The sequence below is a fragment of the Phyllostomus hastatus genome, unplaced genomic scaffold (genome assembly GCF_019186645.2).
Source record: "Phyllostomus hastatus isolate PE091 unplaced genomic scaffold, TTU_PhHast_1.1 phas_contig_86, whole genome shotgun sequence".
Taxonomy (NCBI): Eukaryota; Metazoa; Chordata; class Mammalia; order Chiroptera; family Phyllostomidae; genus Phyllostomus; species Phyllostomus hastatus.
In genome coordinates, this window is record NW_025333977.1 from 89,993,326 (window position 1) to 90,016,487 (window position 23,162).

At 40.0% G+C, this 23,162-nt stretch overlaps 1 protein-coding gene across 1 annotated transcript in view; it reads left to right on the top strand.

The window, feature by feature from the left end:
- PARP14 (poly(ADP-ribose) polymerase family member 14) overlaps positions 1 to 16,015 on the top strand; it is a 40,456-nt gene extending 24,441 nt beyond the window's left edge. Inside the window, exons 10-17 of the mRNA XM_045851246.1 lie at positions 1,594 to 1,743; positions 2,086 to 2,148; positions 2,488 to 2,655; positions 6,153 to 6,359; positions 8,846 to 9,445; positions 10,689 to 10,822; positions 15,209 to 15,383; positions 15,712 to 16,015. Coding sequence (XP_045707202.1) covers positions 1,594 to 1,743; positions 2,086 to 2,148; positions 2,488 to 2,655; positions 6,153 to 6,359; positions 8,846 to 9,445; positions 10,689 to 10,822; positions 15,209 to 15,383; positions 15,712 to 15,998 — 1,784 coding nt within the window. The 3' untranslated portion in view covers positions 15,999 to 16,015. The remainder of the gene's footprint in view (positions 1 to 1,593; positions 1,744 to 2,085; positions 2,149 to 2,487; positions 2,656 to 6,152; positions 6,360 to 8,845; positions 9,446 to 10,688; positions 10,823 to 15,208; positions 15,384 to 15,711) is intronic.
- Positions 16,016 to 23,162: the final 7,147 nt, after the last annotated feature.

Genomic DNA, 23,162 nt, shown 5'->3' on the forward strand with positions numbered 1-23,162 from the left:
ATTTTAAGCCTTTTGTTACCACTCCCTGAGAATCTGTTCCTTTTCCTCTTTTAATCTTTTTTTCTCTCTGTTCTTCAGATTAGCTTTTATTGACCTACCTCCAAGTTCACTGATTCATTTCTCTGCTACACTATTGAGCCTATCCAGTGAATTTTTTTTTACTTCAGATATTGTATGTTTAAGTTCTAAAATGTCCATTTGATTCTCACTTTATATTTTTCTGCAGATACTCCTGTTTTTCCATTAGTTCAAAATCATTTCCATTCATTCAAATATGTTATCTTTGACCTCAGGGAGCATATTTATAGTAGATACTTTAAAGTCTTTGATAATTCCAACATCTGGATCATCTTGAGATTAGCACTTGTACTGAGTACCTTTATCCTTGAGAACTAATCGCATTTTCTTGGTTCTTTATATAACAAGCAGTTTGGGATTATAGGCTGGTTATTTTAAATATTATGTTGTGAAACTTGGGTCTTGTTAAATCCTCTGGAAAATGGTGGTGGTTGTTTTAGCAGGCAGGCAGTCGGTTAAGTTCATTCTAACAGTTCTGTCTTGCTTTGTGGGTGGGCAGCGGCTGCAATGTCACTTAAGTTCTCAAAGCCTTTGCTGTGCTTCTTGGGACTGTTCCCACATGTGCAGCTCTGGGGTGGCTCAGGATTTATTCCAGTTCATCACAGAAGAGGGGATCACCTTCTTCAGGACTCCCCTCACACTCTCTGGCTTGCAGGGGCCCATTTTCCAGCCTCTCGCCGGAGAGACAGTGCTCTCGTGGAGTTTAAGACACCTGTTCTGTTGCCTCATAACTTTGTGTGATCAGGGTTGCCCTTGGGCAAAGTGGAGAGAGAAAAGAGAAGAAATAACAGAGATTTCCCACACACCCATATACACTTTTCAGTCCACAAGGGCCCTTTTTTTCTGATTCTTCTGGGTAGAAACAAAGAATGCCTCTCAGAATTTTAGCTGCCTGTGGTGCCACTATTGTGTTCTGCAACTGGGGTCACCTTGAAGGTAGGGTCTGGATTAACAAGGAAAATAAGGAAGATGCCTGCTGTACTCTTCAGCTCACAGGACCCCCTCTTCTCAGTCCTCCAGCCACAAAGATGGGGATCCTCTGAGAGTTTTGTTCCCTGAGCTCACTGGGCGATTCCACAACTAGGGCCATCCTTGGGTCAAAGGTGGGAGAGAAATAAGGAAACATTTCAAAACAAAACTCCCCTCTGTACAGGTTGCCTCTTTAGGTTTTGACGCTGGTCCCCAATCTGTCTGCATTTTACTTTTCAGAACTCAGTTGGGGCGTTTTGTCTTTGTCTCATGCTTCAGCTGCAATCGGTGGGAGAGAGAGGCTCTAGCAAGCTGACTTCACTTTGGCCATCACCAGAGGTCCCCATTTGATATGCATTACATTATAACCCTTTTTCAGAGACAGACTGTCTTTGGGGTCATGGGTCAGGACCAGGTGAAAGGCCAGAGATATGGGGGTTGGCAGAGAGAGAGAGAAGTATGGGTGGGGCACATGTGAGCAATGTAGACCTAAGTCATTCTGGCTGTTGTGGACTTGATTATGGACTTCATTTTCTTTCTTTTCAGGTTGCTACAGTGCTGTAACTAGCTCTGATTTAGGAGTGCATGAAATGAAAATTGGTCCCATCACCTTCCAGGTGGCGCCTGGAGATATTACTAAAGAAGAGGCAGATGTGATTGTTAATTCAACATCAAAGACATTTAATCTCAAAGCAGGTACTTTACTTTTTGATTTTTATTAGTTTAATAATCATAGTAGATCCCATGAAGGAGGGTTCCTATAGCCAAAATATTGTACAGTTTCTATAGACAAACTGGTTTCTACAACTTTGGCTCATTAATATTAACTAATAATTTAAAAATTATTTTGACATGGTTTCTTATCATTGGTAACAGTTATTTATGAATTTTTCTTCTTTGTGATCAGAAATACTCAGGTTATAGGATTTCTTTGATGATGGGGAAGGCATTTAGACAATGAGGCAATCATTCTGATCCAAATGTACTGTACTGAGTTTTTTAATCCATGTTTGTAACCATGTTGATGTTCTCATGCAGGGGTCTCCAAAGCAATTTTGGAACAGGCTGGGCAAGATGTGGAAGCAGAATGTCTTCGCCTAGGTAAGGCACAGTGCAGTTTTTTGGTCCTAAATAATAGGTGGAAGGCTGAAAATGGAGGCTATAGAGAGGCTGGGGATTAGGGAGATAACATATTAATCTTAAAATCACATTTTTTACTAAAGAATTCCAGTCATAGAGAATTAGAAATGAAAGGAAGTGAAAAATGAAATCACGGTTGAAAAGAGAAGGTAAGCAAGAAACATTCATTAAAGGTAGTATTGCAGGAATTTCTTATTCATATAAAATGCTTTATTTGCCAAAAGAGACCTTTTGCTTTCTAAATAACCAGAGAATGGGTTTAGAATCTGATTTTGCATCTTTTTGTTTTGTGTTTCTTAGCTCAACAGAGCAACAATGATTATATAATTACCGGAGGTGGATTACTAAAGTGCAAGAGTATTATTCATGTCTCTGGTGGAAGTGATGTCAAGAGATTGGTTTCCTGTATTTTGCAAGAGTGTGAAAACCGGAATTACTCGTCCATTTGCCTCCCAGCCATTGGGACAGGTTTGTAGCCTCTTGAGGCTAAATTCCTAGGTATACCCTTTCCCTTGGATTTGACGCCAACACAAATGTAGCTCATGCTAACTCTGAGGAAGGGCAGCTTCCTCACCCCAAGGCAGCCACTAAGGGAATCAGCAACAACTGTGAATGGTTTAAGTGGAAAAAGAAGAAAAAATGAAAAAAAAAACAAAGAGAGTGTTGGAATATTAAGGAGACATTTGCTCTTTAATATGGCAGGGGAGGGACAAAAAAAGAGGGGAAAGGAGCCAATAGAAAGTGAGGCCATTCCTCTTTCTCTTTTCCTCTGTTCCTGTCTCTTTTTTCCAGCCCCTACATATACCCCATCATTTAGTCCTTAGCTTCCCACTCCATCCCTTCTCCATGGAGAACATCAGTGTATCAACCTCCACGCCCCGTAACTGACTCTGATGTGAGAGTTTCCAGCCCTCTTCTCTCACCTCTTCAGCAGTGGCTGTGTAGCTTGCCTTAGGGCATTGCTGCACAGAACTCTGTCAATCACCATAACACAATGGGTCAGAAACTCGCCACCTTCCTCTTTTTGGCCTACTTGCCTTTTTGGAGTTTCCTGTTTTCCTCAAACTATATAATGAGTCTGTGATTGACTCTTCATATATAAAGGTGATGCTTTGGGTTTATCATTAGTAAGGTGATGCCCTTTAAGCTCTTTTCCTAGAAATCTGAGTCATGTGCATTGATCAGGAATTTTTGCTTGGTCTCCCTTAAGAGAGCTGTTCAGGAGAGGCAAACAACCTCAGGCCTGAAGGATAGTGGAGCTGACGGGTCCCAGAGAGAGAACTCTGGGCACTGGATTGATCATTCCGTTGCTCAGGAATCTAAATTCTAATGTCTGTACTGGCATGCTAGGCCCTCCAAAGTTTAGTCTTGTCATTTCTGGGCCTTCTCATCCTGTATCCCATATGTTGACTTATGTAAATCTCTACCATTCCTCTTAATGTTCCCACGTGGAATGCTATATCTACTTTATTTCTTTGTATTTAAAAAAATATAATTTATAGTCCCTTTATGTTTTCATTACCCTGTAATATCATTCAATCCTAGCAGATTAGCCAACATGTTATCTGTCTGTCGGTCTATGTATCTGTCATCTGTTGTGGACACTCACTGATGACTCCCCAGTCTTTGTCTTCATTTGCTTTTTCCTCTTTGTTCTGGTCTTGTGTTTCCACCTTAACTTTATGTGGGCCAAGAAAGCAGGCAGCCCAGGGCTGTCATAGCTCTTCCCAAGGGAGTCTGCTGGGTGGAGCCAAAGAGAAGCAAAGAACTCAGGTGGTTTTGTATAAATATGTACACATCTTTTAGTATGTCTGGATTACTGCAAACCTCTTGTTCCTTCCACCAACCTGGTGGCATTGCTGTTCTGCACAAATAAATGCCTGTTAGCAAGTTTACCTGTATCTTTCACCATTTGAACTTGTCCTTATACTCCTGGATGGGGAAGCTTTCTCCCTTAGTGGTATTTATGAGTTGAGTTTGACTTGGATCAAGACAAACTTCTGGCAGTAAAAAATACCCTCTACCTGTTACCCACAGATACCTGCTCTCAGGGGAGAGAATGGGTGGTCAGTGATTCCTGCAAGCACCTCAAGGTCAATGCAAACTCCAAACTCCAATCCACTGTCTCCTCCCCCAAACCTCATCTTTCTGTTACATCCCTGATTATGTTAAAAGCATCACTTTCTATCTAGAATCCTTGACTCTACCCTTTTTATCACTCCCATGTTCATTTGCTTATTAATTAGTTTGATGGAACATTTTTGAGTGCCTGTCATGTGCCAGGCACTGTGCTGAGACATGAGAGACAGAAAGATGACTAAGAAAAGGATGCAGTCCACAAGGAGCATCTAGCTTATCATGAGAGGCAGGCATATAAGACAACAACACAATACAGCATGCCTGTAATAAACACAGGAAGGTGTGTGGGTGGCAAAAAAGGGGGAGAAAGGTCAAGGGTACACACAGTTGGTCACTAGGTCCTGCTGACTTTACTTCTAAATGTCTCCTCGCCCCCTATACCCTCATCTTTATTCCAGCCCCCTCTCTTTTTCCAGCTCTTGCCTTTTGCCTAAACTTTCATTATAGCCTCCTATCTAGACCTGAGCTCTCTGCTCCAGTGCTTCCTGTTCCCACCACCTTCCCCACCCCAGATTGATTTTTCTTGAAAACAGATCTATTTTCCTGAACACACAAGGTTGAACTTGAGCAAATCATACCTTCGTTACACAGTTCTAGGCTCTCCCTCAATTTTCCATACTTCACCTGGTGAATATCTGTTCATCCTTACATATCATATCCTTTGTGTCCTAAGTGCCTAGATGAGAATCTAGCTTTTGATGAGACACAGTAAATGTTTGTAGAAAGTGAGTGAATATATTTAAATACTCCAACTTAAATTCTTCCAGATATCATGAGATAACCACAGCTTTGCAAAGGAGAATTTCCCTCTTTCACTGCTCTCTAATTAAAAAACCAATCAAACAAAGAAAACCTGAACAAATCTTCTTTGTTAGTTTTATATGGTATTTGTCTATGTTCTCACAATTATCTACACAGGCAAGTCAAAGGGCTCTACTCTTATTCCTGCAACAGTGGTGGGCACCATCAATGGGGATAATCCAAGTGGGCCCTGAGTCTATCATACCGGTTTGGCCAAGGGACTTTCACATTGCTAACCGCCCTCCCTCCTGCCCCTCACCCCGTGTGACAGCTGCCATTCATATGGGAGTTCTTCCATGGTTTTTATGAGACTTTTCAAGGAACTTTTCATGATCTTACCTAGACAGTAGGTTGGAGAAACAAGGTATAGAGCATGCTTAATTAGGAAAAGACCAGGTCAGGTGGCAACTGTGAACCCTGCTAGTCAGCTAAAAGTTCACCAGGTGTGAGAAGAAAGACTTCCTGGAAGCTCATGGACAACCTTCATGTAAAAAAGTATATAGCTTATAGTTCCAGGTGTCTTACAAAATGATCTTAGTGTAAATCAAGTCCCTAAAGACTTCTGGAAGAATAAGGATACATGTGTAAAGAAAGTGATGATTGAGCAAAAAAATTTATTGTTGTCTTTAAAGAGCATGATATTTCAACATATATTAGCATCTTTTACTTTTAATGGATATTTTGAGGACACTAGTGAGCCAAGAAAGATTAAGTGTGCTTTGCAACACAGAGGAACACAGTGAGCTGGGATCCGCTGAGTAGAGCAGATTCAACATTGGACACCAAAAGTTAGATTTCTCGGTCCTTTGTTCATTGCGGGGCTGTTGGCTTCTTGAAAGGAACTCTCCATTGCCTCTAGGAGTTCAAAAGTGTTTGCTGATGCATTGTTAGAAAAATCTGTGGAGATAAAAAAAATTGGGGGAGTGTGGATTCATTCTTGTGAGAATTAGAATTCCTAATTTATTCTTCACCCTTTTTCAGTTGGGTCTTTTTTTAATTCTAGTCATTTTTATTTGTCTTCCCAGGAAAAGCTAAACAAGACCCAGATAAGGTTGCTGAAGCCATAATGGATGCCATCAAAGACTTTATACAGAAAGGATCAGTCCAGTCTGTGAAAAAAGTTAAAGCTGTTATCTTTCTGCCTCAAGTACTGGACGTGTTTTATGCCAACATGAAAAAAAGAGAAAACTCTCAGCCTTCTCCCCTGCAGTCTATGATATATAAAGTTGCATGTGAGTTGTTGATTTTTATGAAATGCATGTTCCTAACATTGATGTCACATGAGAAATAGCTAAAATTCTATATTATTAGCTCCCCCAGTTTTATTGAGATGCAATTGACATCCATTACTGTATAAGTTTAAGGTGTACAGCATAATGGTTTGACTTACATATATCACTGCAATATATTTAGTTAGCATTCATCATCTCACACAGTTACAATAAAAGAGAAAGCAAAAAAGGAATTTTTTCCTTGTGGTGAGAGCTCTTAGAATAAATAGCTTTCACATATATCATACAGCTGTGTTAACTATAGTTATCTCCAGTACTTACTTATCTTGTAACTGGTAGCTTGTACCTTTGACCACCTTTCTGCAATTTCCCCTTCCCCCAACCCACCCCTGAGAATCACACATCTGATCTCCTTTTCTATGACTTTGGGTTTGTTGTTGTTGCTTAGATTCCACATATAAGTAAGGTTTTATGGTATCCGCCTTTTTCTGCCCAACTTGAAAAGGCTAATCTTTAATAAACTATCAGAAAGAAAAATTAAGAAAATAATCACATTTACAACTGTATCAGAAAGAATAAAATACTTAGGAATAAATGTAACCAAAGAGGTGAAAAACCTGTACACTGAAAACTGTAAGACACTGATGAAAGGAACTGAAGAAGACACAAATATATGGAAAGATGTGTTTTGCTCAGGTATTGGAAGAATTAATATTGTTAAAAAGTCCCTACTTCCTAAAGCAATCTACAGATTCAGTGCAATCTCTACCAAAATTCCAATGTCATTTTTCACAGAAATAGAACAGACAATCTTAAAATTCATATGGAACCACAAAGACCCTGAATAGCCAAAGCAATTTTGAGAAAGAACAAAGGTGGAGGCATCACAATTCCTGATTCAAAGTCTGTAACAATTGAGAAGCTATAGCAATCAAAACAGTATAGTATTGGTATAAAAACAGACACATAGATCAATGGAAGAGAATAGAGGACCCAGAAACAAACCTGTGCACATATGGTCAATTAATTTACAACAAAAGAGCCAAGAATATACAATGGGAAAAGGATAGTCTCTTTAATAGTTAGTGTTGGGTGCTCACTCCGGTAGCACATATGCTAAAATAAGTTGTGTTAGAGAAACCAGACAGCCATGCAAAAGAATAAACTCGTCACTGTCTGATACCACTCACAAAAATATGCTCACAATGGATTAAAGACTTGATTGTAAGACCTGAAACCATAAAATTCATAGAAGAAAATATAGGGGGTAAGCTTCTCAACATCAAAAATACAAAGAGCAAAAGCAAAAATAAAGAAGTGGGGCCACATCAAACAATAAAGCTTCTGCACAGCAAAGGAAACCATCAACAAAATGAAAAGGCAACTGAGTGAATCAGAGAAAATATTTGCAAATCACATACCTGAGAAGGGATTAATATCAAAAATATACAAAGAACTCATATAAGTCAATAGAAAAAAACAAATAACCCAATTTAAAAATGGGCAGAGGACACAGATAGACATTTTTTCCCAAAGAAGACATATAAATGGCCAATATGAACATGAAAAGGTGCTCAACATCTCTAATCACTGGGGAAATGCAAATCAAAACCATCATGAGATATCATCGCACATTAGAACGCTATACAGAAAAGACAAGAAATAAGTGTTGGCAAAAATGTGGAGAAAAGGGAACTTTTGTGCACTGTTGGTGGGAATGTAAATTGGTGCAGCCACTGTGGAAAACAGTATGGAGGTTCTCTCAAAATTAAGAATATAACTACCACATGATCCAGCAAGGTCACTTCTGGGCATTTATCTGAAGGAAATGAAACCATTATCTCGAAAAGTATCTGCTGCCCCATGTTTACTGAAGTATTGCATAGCCAAGACACAGACACAACCTTCTGTCTGTTGCAAACGAATGGGTAAAGAAGATGTGATGTGCACACACATGGGGTCAAACATAGGTTTACAGTCTTGAGTGTGTGAAACAGTTCATTCTTGTATTATTATTTGTTATTGCTTGTATTATTTTTCATACAATTATAATTTTGCCATATCCTGTATATATGATGGAATATTATTCAGTCATAAAAAAGAAGGAAATCCTGCCATTTGCAACAATATGGATGGTCTCTGAGGGCATTATGCTAAATGAAGTAAGACAGAGAAAGACGAGTAATGTATGATATCTCTAATATGTGGAATCTTAAAAAAACAACTCATAGATACAAAGAATAGATGGGTGGTTACCAGAGGTGGGGTGGTAGTGGGGGCAAAATGGGTGGAGGGGGTCAAAAGGTGCAAACTTCCAATCATAAGATAAGTCAGTCCTGGGGATGTGTTGTATGGCCCAGTAACTGAACAAGAAAAAAGCTGGAAAGAAGGGAGGGAGGGAAGCAGGAAGGAAAAGAAAAGTAGCTAATAGCAAAAATTTTTTTAATCCAAACATTTGTTGCATTCCCTTTTCTTTTCTTTTTTAGCATTGTTTGGCCTTTCAAAGCAAACTACCAAAACACAAAAGCCTTTGGTTTTGGAAAAGAAAACAGAATCAGCAGTTTTTCAGGTGTGCGGTGAAAATGAAAAATGTGTGGATAGTGCCCTCTCCTGTATCGAGGATCTGATAAAAAATGAACAGAGTATTTACACCAGTGAAGACGAATGTATCAAAGACTTTGATGAAAAGGAATGTCAGGAATTGATTAAGCTGAACGAGAAATTGAGTATTAGCATTTCCTGGGACGCTGAAACACCTTCGATTAAGGTGACAGGAATTAGCAGAGACGTGGAACAGGCTGGGAAGGCAATTGAGGAGATGATCAGAACAGTCAGAGCAGCCAGAGAGCAGGAATCCAGAGCAGACTATGTCAGTGAGTTTGTAGAGTGGCAATATAATGACAATAACGCTTTTCACAATTTTGACAAAATGACCAATCTGCAATTGGAAGATGCAAAAAAAGCCAAGAAAAGTACAGTTAATGTCAAAATTAATAATCAGAGCTACACTGTGGACTTGAAATCATACGTCGCTATAGATGCGAAGGGACACAGTTTACCTGTTCAGCGCCTCACAAAACCTGAAGGTGAGTCAAACCTTCGTGCTTGTTATCCATTATTTTACACTTCCTTTGGGCTTAACATTCTTGTACATACATCAAAATTGTATTCAAATAGATAAAATTCAAGTAACCTTTACAGAATAAAATAGAAAACTTTGTCTCTCAGCTTAAGAAGCTCATATTATGGCTGGGAAAATACAGCACGGGAGCCCCACGGCCCGAGGATGACGATCTTAGTGGTAACACTAGCCAAACCTTGCATTTTTACCGCTCACAAGCTTCCCAGAGCCAGTCCTTCTGGGTGGTAACGGCTGCTTCTGTTAGGAGAGGGAAAGCCATGAGCTTCAAAGTGGCCCCAAGTTTTATAGAACAAAAGGCAGAAGACAGCTTGGTCAGAGAGTGGACACTCACTTTCTGTATCTGTAATTGATACCCAGAGAGGATCGGGAGCCTGTAGGATCTCTCAGAAGCTAACTCCCTCCTCTGCCCTGAAAATAAGATTCGTTGACACACACATCAGCCTTCAGATTCTCTGGCTGGATCTGCTTCCTGAGAAGGGAATGCTTGTCCTTCACTGAAAGGTAGTAAAATATGGCTTCCCCTCCAGTACGTTATTTTCATCTCTTGTGAGATCAGTGTGAATGAACTCCTCAGACCCTGGGCAGCCCTGGAGAAACGAGAAGTCAGGAATGATACTCTGTTTAGCAGAAGGGGAGGCAGAGCTGCTACCGCAAACTGCCACATAGCAAAACCCACCACCCACTCAACTCTTAGGGAGTTGTGAGGAACAATGAAAGAACAGATGCGGAGGGCCTTGCAGAGGGGAGTTCTGGCAAAAATCCATGCACTGTAAATAAGACAATGGTGACTATTTAAAACATCATAGGGAAATGATTTGTTGTTACGTTATTAACTTACGACAGATTGGAGACTGCTGGGTCTCACTGTACCATCAGTCTCAGATCCAAGCATGATTGAAACTTGTTAAGATGTAGGGACACATGTTCTGCCCCTCAGAGATTTTGATATAATAGATCTGTGTTTTGTTTTTTTTTAACAAGCTTCATGGTTGGCTCTGTGGTTGTCTGTGGTTCATGCTTGAGAAACATTCTCCTGGAAAGCTAAGAAATTGTCTTGAACACATTGAACTAGGAGATTGTAAAATAAGAACACAAGGGGTACTCAGTTTTTCAAAGCATACGGGGAAGGTGGACTGTGTAGATGAGCCGTCCTGGGTGAAGAGTATCCTCAAATGTCTACTTTGCAGTTGAGGTCCCTGCTCACTGGTGTGATATGAAGCAGCAGTGTGTCCGTCTGGTTGAGCTATCGCCTGGTCATGCAGAATACGACGAAGTGGCAAATGTGTTTAATCAGACCTGCTCAAATTTCAAGATTGAGAAGGTAAGCCTTCTGGTGGCATGGAGTTTCTTAATGGTAGAAGTAAGGGGTATTGTGGTCCTGGATATATGCATTTTGATTCATTTCCTAACATATTTTTAACCCAGAATTAGAATATTTTATGGTAATTACATTTTAGATTGTAGATTCTACTCATGTCACCATAATTACTGAGACATTTAAGGCTGAAATTCTTGTGTCAGTTATTACAATATAACAGGTTACCATATGATATTAGAATACTAAAGACATGTTTCCTTTGTAAAGCAAGCTAATAAAAATTCAGAGATACGGCTTTAAAGTCGGAGTTGATAAGGAGCAAACCCCCACAGAGAGACACACAAAGGCTCCTCAGCTCAGGATCATTTATGTGCCTCTGCCCCACTGGCCACAGACCAGCACTGCTTGTTTCCTTAGGAAATTCATTGGTCCTTTCATTGTTCATCTCATCTATTTTGGCAACTTCCACCCTTAAAAATTAATATTGCTCTTTGAAATTTATATTCTTTCTTGACCTCTGTGGCAATATTATGTTGATGCTTTCTTCTTCATTAAATCTCTCTTCATTATCATTGGTACCTCTTCCTCCTCCAAACCCCTACCCCAGCTTTACCCACAGGATTTCTCCTTTGGTCTTGTGTCTCTGCACTTCACCAGGTAGTGTTTTTACTCTTCTTATGTGCAGCTATTATTTCAATGTTAATAGTTCTGAAATCAGCATATTACCAATGTGGATCTTTGACTCCAGCTCTAGAACATATTCTCAGTGGCCTAAAAAAACAAAACCAAAAAACTCCACTTGGTTATCTATCTGCTAAATCAATTTCCCTAAAACCTAATTCATCATCTCTAAGTAATTATCTTTTCCCGTCCTTCTCCTTTCTGTCCTTGGTCCCCCCACTTTCTGAGTAAAGCTAGAGATTTGAGTACCTTCTTTTCACCCATAATAATGAGTGTGCCAGTAAAGTCTGCATTTCCTTTTTTTTGCAGACTTTCTATTTGCACTGACACCATTCTGTTTATTCATGTAGTTAAGCACATAATAATTCAAAAAAGATTTGAAGTGTCCTGAAAGATATATACTATATGTTCAGATAAAATAAATAGATGAAGAAAATGGACAAAGAGAACAGGAGAATAGGGAAAATAAGATAACACTGAAATATTGTTATTTCACAAAAATACATAACAGGAAGTTCTAGATAGTTACCAGAGGAGGTCCACCAAGTTTGCCCCTTAGCTTCCTAGTAGACAAAGCAAAGAAGTAAATAACCAGCTACAAGATTCATAATCTTGTCCACAAATCAAAAAGCAAACCACTTGATCAGGAGACTCACAGCTTTTCATAGTCTTGAGACTGACTCCTGATGGATTTATCCTGTGAATCAAGTACTGGAGAGTATCTTCAAAATCATCCTCACAATAAATTAAATATCGAATTTTATACCACTTTAAAAAATCTCTCAATGTAAACCAGTTGAGCAAAAACAATTCTATGAGGCAGTAAGACAATGTGATTCAAGTGTGATTTGGTGCTGAGATGACACATAGGTTTCTTTCCAAACACCATCTGATGGTAGCCTACTGGCACGCTGTGATGCGATGCCAAGCCCAGCCAGCAGGACCGTCCTGCTGACCAGCAGTGGCTGCGGTGCCCTGGAGGCTTGCCATGTGCTGTCAGGCCTTCGCCAGAGAAATGACTTCACTCCTCTTTTGTAGTGGAATCCTTGTTTAAAAGAAAAAAAATTATGTGAAATCTTGGTGTACGACACCAATAAAAGCAGAGCTAGGTAGTACTTAAGGCACCTCTGTGGAGGTCTCTAGTCGTGTGAAAACATTAACGTGAAAAATGGATGGTCTGTCATCCTCCATGACTGTTATGTCTTGTGACTACAATTTGTAACATTCATAAACTTCCACTTGGATTCAAACATTTTGCCATGTTTGCTTTTCTCCCCTACTTTCAGATTTTGCTGAAGCATTTGAAAGTAAGTTGTCATGCAGACATCATGACACTCCTAAATATTTTAGCACATATCTCCTGAGAATAAAGACACGTTCCCAAATAACAGATACCATTATCCCATGTAAGAAAATAAAATTAATTCAATAATTTCCAATATACAAGCCATAGTCAAATTTTTCCAATTGCTGAAAACATTTTTCTTTTAATTCTCACCGCCCCCCTCCCTCATCTGGGTTCAGACACTGCATTTAGTGATTATGCCTCCTTCATCTCTTCTGATCTGGAACAGTACTCATCTTACTGCACTTTAAAGTATGTTTTTATGACACTGAATTTTTAAAAAAGTTTAAGCCCCTCTTGTTACAGAAAGTCTCACATTCTGGCTCTGCCAGTTGTTGTCTTTTTTTTTTAAGGACCCAAGCCAGTTTTCTTATAAGCTCTAGATTTGTCTGACTCTTCCTAGTGCCATTTAGTTTATTCCTCTATCCCCTTTATTTCTGGTAAACCAGAAATTAGGTTGAAGGGCTTGGTTAAATTCAGGTAAATATTTTTTTGTAAGAAAATTTCACGGGTGACATGTCACGTGAAGCTTCACATGTTAAGGTGGTTACACTATTAACGAGGCTAAGTGTGACCACTAGTTAGGGGGCGCCCACCGTATCTTCCCATTGGCATCAGTCGGTGATCTGTGGGATAACACTCTAGAGTAAGTACCCTATTTCCCAGCAACCTTTTATGGATTAACTATAACATTTATTGATGATCCTTTCCTAAATCCATTTTTACAGTGGAGGTTGAAAATGGTAATCTTTTAGTTCTGTCATTTCTTCTGCATTTTTTATCTGGCACTTTTATAAAGAAGAAATTTTCTTATCTCTTGCTTAAAAAATCAGTATGTTATACTTAATTATAGTGATTATTCCTTTAGATGCACAAGTTAATCTACATTTGGCTAGTAGGGACCCTTTCAAATTGGCTCTGAGGTCCTTTTGATGGCCCCATTAATCTTTCAGCATTTCTTCACTTTCTGGCACAAGATCTCTTCAGCTCACCTTTTGCTTCCTCTGTCTTAGGCTGGACTCAGACATTTCCCTAAGAAATCCTGATTCTATTTAGCGGGGAATAGTAGTGAGATAAAACAACCCAAGTGAAAAATGGGCAAAGGACCTGAACAGACACTTCTCCAAGGAGGACACACAGAGGGCCCAGTGACATATGAAAGGATGCTCAGCATCATTAGCCATCAGAGAGTTGCCCTGACTCATGTGGCTCAGTGGATTGAGTGAGGGCCTGTGAACCAAGGGGTTTCTGGTTCGATTCCTTGTCTAGGGCACATGCCTGGGTTGTGGGCCAGATCCCCAGTAGGGGGTGTGTGAGAGGCAACCACACATTTGTGTTTCTTTCCCTCTCTTTCTCCTTTCCCCTCTCTCTAAAATAAGAGAGAGAGATGCAGATTAAAACCACAATGAGATGCCACTTCACGCCAGTCAGAATGGCCACCATAAACAAATCAACAAGCAACTAGTGCTGATGAGGTTGTGGAGAAAAAGGAATCCTAGTGCACTGTTGGGATTACTAACTCAGAAAACTAAAAATGGAACTGCCTTTCCACCCGACAATAGCACTGTTGGGATTATATCCTAAGGATCCTGAAACACCAATTCAAAAGAACCTGTGCACCCCAATGTTCATAAAAGCACAATTTACAATACAATAGCCAAGTGCTGGAAGCAACCTAAGTGTCCATCAGTGAACAAATGGATCAAAAAACTGTGGTACATTTACATAATGGAGTGCTACATAGCAGAAAGAAAGAAGGAGCTCTTATCCTTTGTGACAGCATGGATGGAACTGGAAAGCTTTATGCTAAGTGAAATAAGCTAGGCAGTGAAAGAGAAATACCATATGATCTCACCTATAATCAACAAAACAAGCAAGCAAAATACAACCAGAGACACTGAAATAAAGAACAAACTGACAGTAACCAGAGAGGAGGAGGGAAAAGGGTAATAGGGGAAAATATGGGAAGGGCCATCGAGGAACATGTATAAAGGACACATGGACAAAGCCAAAGGGGGTAGGTTCAAGGGTGGGAGGCGGGGATGAGTGGGGTGGGAGGGTGTGGTGGGGTAAAAATGGAGACTACTGTACCTGAACAATAAAAATATATATATAAATGCTATGAACTTTTAAAAAATAGGCATGTATAATATCACAAAACACTTTTATCAGTTTTGAAAAGTCAAGCTAATATAAGCTACATCCTGTAATTTGACCTAAGAAAGCACAAAATTATGCAGGTAAATACAAAAATAACAATGGATAAATTTAAAAACTAAAAAAAACAGTGGTCATATTTTATTTGCTATATCTTGCCACAGGCTCTTAGCACTGACAGAGTATTTTTCCTTATTGATTTGCAGATTGAGAGGATCCAGAATCCACATCTCTGGAAAGTCTACCAGACCCAGAAAAAAAACATGGATGAGAAGAATGGTAATACTAAAAATGAGAGGCTGCTCTTCCACGGGACAGACTCTGACTCATTGCCATACATCAACAAAAATGGCTTTAACCGCATTTATGCTGGAAAGAATGGTAAGGAAGCAAGTGATGTGGCTGCTTCAAATGAGGTTCAGCCACAAGAAGCCAAAATGGCTAAGGAACCATGTGGATTGCCCTGTGTTCCCTCGAGGTTCATGGCCATGTGGCAGCCGAAGTGTTCAGACTTACCATGTTTCATCCCAAAGGGACTGACTGGCCCTCTGGGGTAGAGGAATGGTTTTTTAAAATTAAAAACATAGAAAATAAATTTAAAGAGGTGTTAGAGAGAACTGAACATAATATTAACATTATTTGATGTAATGGGTCAATATATCAAATTATGACTAAATTGGAATTCTTAAAAATGTTTTTCTTTTCACAGCTACGGCATATGGAAAGGGAACCTACTTTGCTGTCCATGCCAATTATTCTGCCAATAATGCATACTCCAGACCAGACGCAAATGGTAAAAAGCATATGTATTATGTGCGAGTACTTACTGGATTGTACACACATGGAGATCCGAAATTACTTGTGCCTCCTCCAAAGAATAATCAAAATCTTACTGACCTGTATGACACTGTCACAGATAAGGTGAACAATCCAAGTTTGTTTGTGGTATTTTATGATAACCATACTTACCCAGAGTACCTCATTACTTTTCAATAAAATTTTGGTATCCTTCACAAAAGATGTTATTCATCTCTACCAGTGGATTTTCAACCTTTTTCATCTCATGGCACACATAAACTAATTACCAAAATTTGGTGGAAAACCAAAAAAATATATTTTTTTGCTGATTTGACAAAAGAAGGTGTAATTTTGACTCATTCACACTGGAGGCTATTGTGTTGGCTGTTGTCTTTTTTTTTTTTTTTGACAGTCTAAGGGAAAAGAGGTCAGTGACCCTGACTGAAGTGTCAGGTATTGCATGTTTTCAAAATTCTTGTGGCACACTGGTTGAAAGTTGATGATCTATATACCTGTGTGGTTGTAAAAAAAGTTTTAGATTTTTTTCTCTTAACAGCTTTTTCTAAGATCAAAGGATCCTTGCCACTGAAATCAGACTTTCTACAGCTTCTCTTTTATAACTGGAGTGAATCATTCTTGAAATCAGTGAACTTGAGAATTTAAATTAGGTAACTTAGTTGTAACTTTGTGTCCACAACCATGGACATCAAACCTGCAGAAGAAAACAGGTTTATACTTTCAGGAAGGAGAGAATAACATTAATCTGACAAGCAGAGGGCACAGCTATGCAGTTTCAGCTGCCACTGGAGGAGACAGCTGGTATCACCGTCGGGATGCCACAGTACTGTGGGAAGCAATCTTATTAAGTGGGTTGGACTGCTGTCTTTCCTGGAGGCAGAGAGGGTGTCTTATTCATTTTTTTTTAATCCCTGGTCTGAGGTCTGTGCCTGATGTCCAATGGATGTTCCAGAAATGTTTCATAAGCCAATTAAAAATGAAAAATCCTAGTCAAACTCCTATTCAAGTAGGAAACATTTCTTCAACATGCTTGACTTATTGTCACATTGCCTCAAATTAAACAGGTTCCGTGATAGTGAACTTTGTTTTTCATGAGCTGGCCCATGACATAAGGGCTCCAGTCAGGGGTCTGGGGTTATAGTGCCGCTGCACCCTGCACAGCCCAGGAGCTGTGGTCAGATGACTCGTGCCCCATGGACTTGTGCAGCACATCAGCTGTGGCTCCTGTTAGGTAGGACAGGTAGGAAACTAAGGCAGGGAGGAGGAAGACCACCCCTTGACTCAGCAATCCAGAGCCTGGGCTAAGATTGCCGGGTGCTCCAAACATCACAAGCAGGGATTAGCGCAGGGTGAGGGAAGTTCTTGAGACTGCTGGGAAAGGGAGCTTCTGTAGCAATTTCACTAAGGCGAAGAGCCTTTACTAGCTGAAAAAGCAAGCTTTTGTAGCTGTACATTATTCCCAAGTTTTGGAAGGGAGAGGGGAATCTAGAAGCTGACTAAGGTACATAACCCCTGAACTCAATAGTTGGCACACTCAGATTAGCTGAGTGCCCACTTGTAGCCTCAGCTCATGTGCCCAGAACAAACTTACTGTATTTCCTCTGTACATGGAGCAGACTAGCAGGGTGCCTGCTTGCAGCTTTGTGCTCATGTTTCATTAATAAACTTGCTATGTCATTTCTACTGTACATGTTGTTTCTTGCTTGACTCTGTCTCTTGAGAGTGAGGCAAGAACAGAGAAACAAACTGAGGCGAAGGGTTGGGGGTTGACCTGGTAACAGCTCCAACTGGTCCTTTTCATGCTGAATCCAAACCTGCCTTCTTATAAGTTCTTTTGGTGTTAATTTTGCCCAGTGAAAACAGTAGGATAACAGCCTGCTATGTCTTTAGTGTGAAACCCTCTGCTATGTACAGATTAAATGAATTCCGAGGTTATTAAACGACATATTTTCCTTGGCAGCCTAACTTTTGATGATTTAAAGGTGCACAAATAAACCAAAAGAATTAAACATAATGCTGATTTTCTAACTCAGTATCTGTTGGACAGTAAGAAAGTTTCTTTGTCAATTTCCACAAGTAAATTTCAGATTCAAACACTATTAAGCACTTAGATTTTACCAGATAATATGGGGTAAGCCAAAAAATTCGTTTTTTTTTCCATAAGATGGTTCTAGTAGCACTTAGTTGTCTTTAACTTCATTAAAAGAAATTTTGTTAGATAGTATTATGACAGCTGTCGTGTCAGCATGCATTAAAAAAATCAAAATTAGTGAATTTTTGTGTAGCCATTTTAACATTGAAAATGGAAGAAAACACGCAACATTTCAGTGTGTTATGCTTTATTTCAAGAAAGGTAAAAACACAACTGAAATGTAAAAAAAGATTTGTGTAGTGTATGGAGAAGGTGCTGTGACTGAGTGAATATGTTAAAAGTGGTTTGCAAAGTTTCGTGCTAGAGATTTCTTGCTGGGTGATGTTCCACGGTCAAATAGACCAGTTGGAGTTGACAGCAATCAAATCAAGACATTAATTGAGAACAATCAACATTATACCACGCAGGAGATAGCTGACATACTCAAAATATGCAAATCAATAGTTATTGGTGAAAATGAAAACTTATTTTGCAGAAAAAACTAAAACTTTTTGGCCAACCCAAAAGCATAATAAATTATGCTTTTACATAATTTATTTTATTCCCCCAAAGTCTTGTGAGGTAAGAATTATATCCCCATTTTATTTTTTTATCCCCATTTTAAAGCTGAGGAAACTGATGCTCTGAGCATCCTTGCCTGAGGTCACTGGGGTAATGGCCCTCAGAGCAAGCAACTGAATCTTGGTCCCTTGTGTCACCAAGCCTTTTATTCTACCCACTACAGAACATGACCCCTAATTAATGTTACTAATTCAGGAACATATCAGTCAAATCTGTGACTCCCCTTTGTATTTCCTTCTGGCTTTGTTTCCTATCATAGTTTTCTTTTGAAGATCTGTAGGCTGAGGTCAGAGCTGATGCCCATGCAAAGCCAGTGCAGATGATGCACCCAGGCACTAGGGGTCGCTAGGGGAATAAAGGTGCTCTTCCCAGGCCAAGGGAAACACTACCTGCCCAACTACTAGAGGTGGTAGAGGGCCACAGTTGCTGCGTCAATACAGACATCTTGACATTACTTTTGCTGTTGCTATTTGTTTTTTAAGTGGATTGCCAGAGGCTCCTTATTGCTTAGAAGTGTTCAGCCACTAGTGTGTCCACTTGGGCTTGACAATAAGAGAAACAGAAAAAGAGAGGGCTGTTCTGTAACTTGCTCCTCCTCCAATGGTTAACTTAGGGCAAGGCTGAATATTAGGGTGCACTGAACCAAGGTAAAGTGATCCAGTCAGGAAATGTTGCCTTTTGTTGGGAACAAGGAAATTAAGAACTAAATTTAACCTTAATAGGCAAGAACCACATTGTAGCTAAAAAGAAATGATAGACAGAGTGCAGTTAAGCAAACATCCTGTGTCTAGCAGATGCCCTCCCCTGGGTAGGCTAGATAAGCAATGCTTTGTAGTTTTAATGAGAAAATAAGAACCTAGCTAGCTAGAGCCAGGAGATTACTAGGTTAATGAACAAACATCCTGCCTTCCCGCTTTATGAAAGAATGCTTGGTTTGAAATTCCCGCGCGGTCTTTGTAAGCGAATTGCTAACTGCCACGTCTGCTTCTGTATAACGCTTGCTTGCCCGCCCCTATATAAGAACGTAGTTGTAAGCGCTCGGCGTGGCTCTCGTTTGCAGCTCCTTGTGGGCACTGTGTTGCTGGACACTTTGAGAGTTCACCCCTGCGCAGGTTAAACTTGGCCAATAAAGTAACATCTTTGATACCCTGAAAGTCTCTGATATTTGTTCTCGCATTTGCTGGATGCTACACCTTTAATCTAGAAAAACAGGTCATTCACCTCTTTTGAGTAAAATACTTGGAAAATGTCATTTGGTGGTAAACATCTTTATTATTAGCGGCAAATACAGGAAAGTCTGATGATGAACACAGACTGATAAAAGACTACGGTTAAATAAGACAACATCAAGTGATACTCAGAGTATGAATAATATTTGGCTGAAAATTACAGGAAGGGTACAGTGCAGGTTTAGTTCAGTAAATCTGAAGGGCAAATTGACCCCAGCAAGTAGACCCTGCTGAAACAAGCCCACTTTGAGCCTGTGATAAGGTCTTAGTGGTTTACTCTAGGGCCAGAGATTCTGAAACTTTTTTGGTTTTTAAATCACCTGAGGTATCTGCTGAGACTGCAAATCCCTGTCCTTCCCAAAGGTGTCAGATTCTTTAGCTCTTAGAGGGGTGCCCAGAAACCTGCATTTTCAGCAAGCATCTCCAATGATTCTGAAATCCTGGATTCCCACAGCCACTCAGGACTTTCCTGGGCCCCAGGCCATTTTGCCTTTGTGGGCCTCTTACTCTACAAGAAGTATTAAAAATGTACTTTGTGACTTAGCAATTCCACTGCTAAGATTATATCCTAAGAACCCTGAAACACCAATACAAAAGAACCTGTGCACCCTAATGTTCATAGCAGCACAATTTACAATACAATAGCCAAGTGCTGGAAGCAACCTAGATGCCCATCAGTAAACGAATGGTATGATCAAAAAACTATGGTACATTTACACAATGGAATTCTATGCAGCAGAAAGAAAGAAGGAGCTCCTACCCTTTGCAACAGCATGGATGGAACTGAAAAGCATTATGCTAAGCAAAATAAGCCAGGTGGTGACAGACAAATACCATATGATTTCACCTTTAACAGGAACCTAAACAACAAAACAAACAAACAAACAAAATATAACCAAAGACACTGAAATAGAGAACAGGCTGACAGTGACCAGAGGGGAGAGGGGAGGTAATTTCAGGAGGAAAGGGGAAGGGTTTACAGGAACAAGTATAAAGGAAACGTGGACAAAAACTAGAGGGGGTGGAAATGGGAGGGAGGTGGAGAGGGCTGAGGGGGTGGGCTGGGATGGGAGTAAAAGACAGAAAACTGTACTTGAATAACAGTAACGTAACAACATAACATAAAATAAGGTACTTTGCAATTGCATCGATGCACACATGAATGTAATTGAGGAAGAAACGAAATCGGAAGAAACGAAAACATTTTTTTGGACCACTAAAAGCTCATGGGACCTAGCAGTGTGCCTCCCATATAGGCTGGCACCTGCTGACACCTGTATACGGTGACTTTGGGCGTATGCTTAGCTTGTATTCTTTAATCCCTCAGGCCTCAGAGGGTCAGTGCTTTATTTAATAATAGATTTCACTCACTCCAGCACGCTCATCTGAGAAATGCGGAATGAAATGGGGTCCCGGTATCTGGGTGGCCGATGGCCTGCCCCTTTCACTGTCTTCTCTCGCCCCGTGGCTCCTCTTTTGCAGAGAGCCAGGGTCTCTTGCCGTGTCACAACCTCTCTTCGTATGAAGTCAGGAAATCATCTCCTACTACCTGTTTGCACTTAGAATCCATTCATACCAATGTCTTAAGTCTGTTTCCAGGTTTCTGCATGTCAAAGTCTACTACCTCCGAGTTCAGTGCTTTGTCTCAGAACAATTTTCAAATATCTCTCACCGCGACTTACACTAAAAAATGCATTTTATATTAGTCTCAGTACATACATAGATATAACTGGAAAGTTTTATGAAATACATTTACCCCGAAAAGATTTTTGGTGTAAAATTTCACATAATACTAATATTTACTATTGAATTCACTGAAATTACCTATTATGTTCAATTTTTTAAGAAATGCTGGTCTCTTGCCCTGGCTGGTGTGGCTCAGTGGATTGAGCACAGGCTTGTGAACCAAAGGGTCATTGGTTCGGTTCCCACTCAGGGCACCTAGGTTGTGGGCCAGGTACCCCATGGAGGGGTATGCGAGAGGCAACCACACATTGACGTTTCTCTCCCTCTCTTCCCATTTCTATAAAGAAATAAATTAAATATATTTTCTAAAAAAATGGTCTCACCCACTAAATTGATTTTATGTATCACTAATGGGTCACAGCCTACAACTTGAAAAACAGTGGTCAAAGGAGTAACAAACAAAAATACTTGAAGACAAAGTTAAGTATTTCTGCAACAGAGATACACCTACCAAGGTTAGCAAATATTGTACCCTTCCTTGGCTACAACATCCCTTGCCCCAGTGTATTTGATGGAGTACTGCCAACAAGGTCTCCTTTTTAAAATAATCTACTCGGTCAGATATTTAACGAGCATTTGCCATGTGCTGGCAACTGATCTAGGCTCTGTGATTATAGCAATAATCAGAGTCCAAACCCTCATGCAGTGACATATGGGTTGAGATAGAAAAACAGCAATCAAATTAATAGGTAAACATATAGTGGTCAGATGGTGATAAGTGCTACAGAAGAGTTTTCTCCAGACCTTTTTCTGGTCACGTTCATATAATACTGCCCTCCCTCGCTCTCTCTTGGAAGGCACATACTTTCTTTGGATTTATTGATAGCCTCAGTCTGAAGACTGAGAAGGATGTGTCCAGTAATAGCTCATCTAAAAGGTGACTTTGTATATCTTTTGTTACGTATTTGTTTCATAAATGGTTACACAGAGATCAATTTCTAATTTTCTAATTTCTAAATTCTTATAATGGTAACAATCCCCAGATCTTCCTGCAAATGTGGGATCAATTTCACCAAACCAAGTTTTTAGTCAGTAGCACCGAGGCCTTTTTATTCCCGGGACTGGTATTCCTATATGTTCCTTCCATTTTGGCCCCCCACCTACTTTTCTCCTGATTGGCATCCTGGCCTGGATGACAAGGATTAATGTGAGAATCCTGCAGGTGTTAGAAGTGTGATCACTTCAGGTCAAGGCTAGAATCCACCCAATGGATGCATTAGGCCAGGGGTTGGCATCTTTTCTTTCCTTTCCCTTTCTTTCTTCTCTCTCTTTTTTGGTAAGGGAATATAGAAGGATTTTCAGTTTTGTGGGCCACAGCTCACTACTCAACTCTGCCACTGCAACCCTAACCACCACAGGCAATATGGAAATAAATCACATGGCTATGTTCCAGTAAAATGATCACAAAACAAGCAGCAGGCTGACCCCTGCTTAAAGCTGATGAAGAGACCATTTCCTATTGAGAACATCTGGGGCTTACATTTGAAACAGGCTGAAGGATGCGATGAGAGAAGAAGGGAAAAGGCACAGAAAGAAGGCCTAACAAATAACAAAGAGCCAGTTTGACCAACATGCAATGTGCATGCAAAAAGGTGGCAAGAGATCGATATTTAAGTAGGTAAGAATAAGTACATTTACAAACACATGCAAACAGAC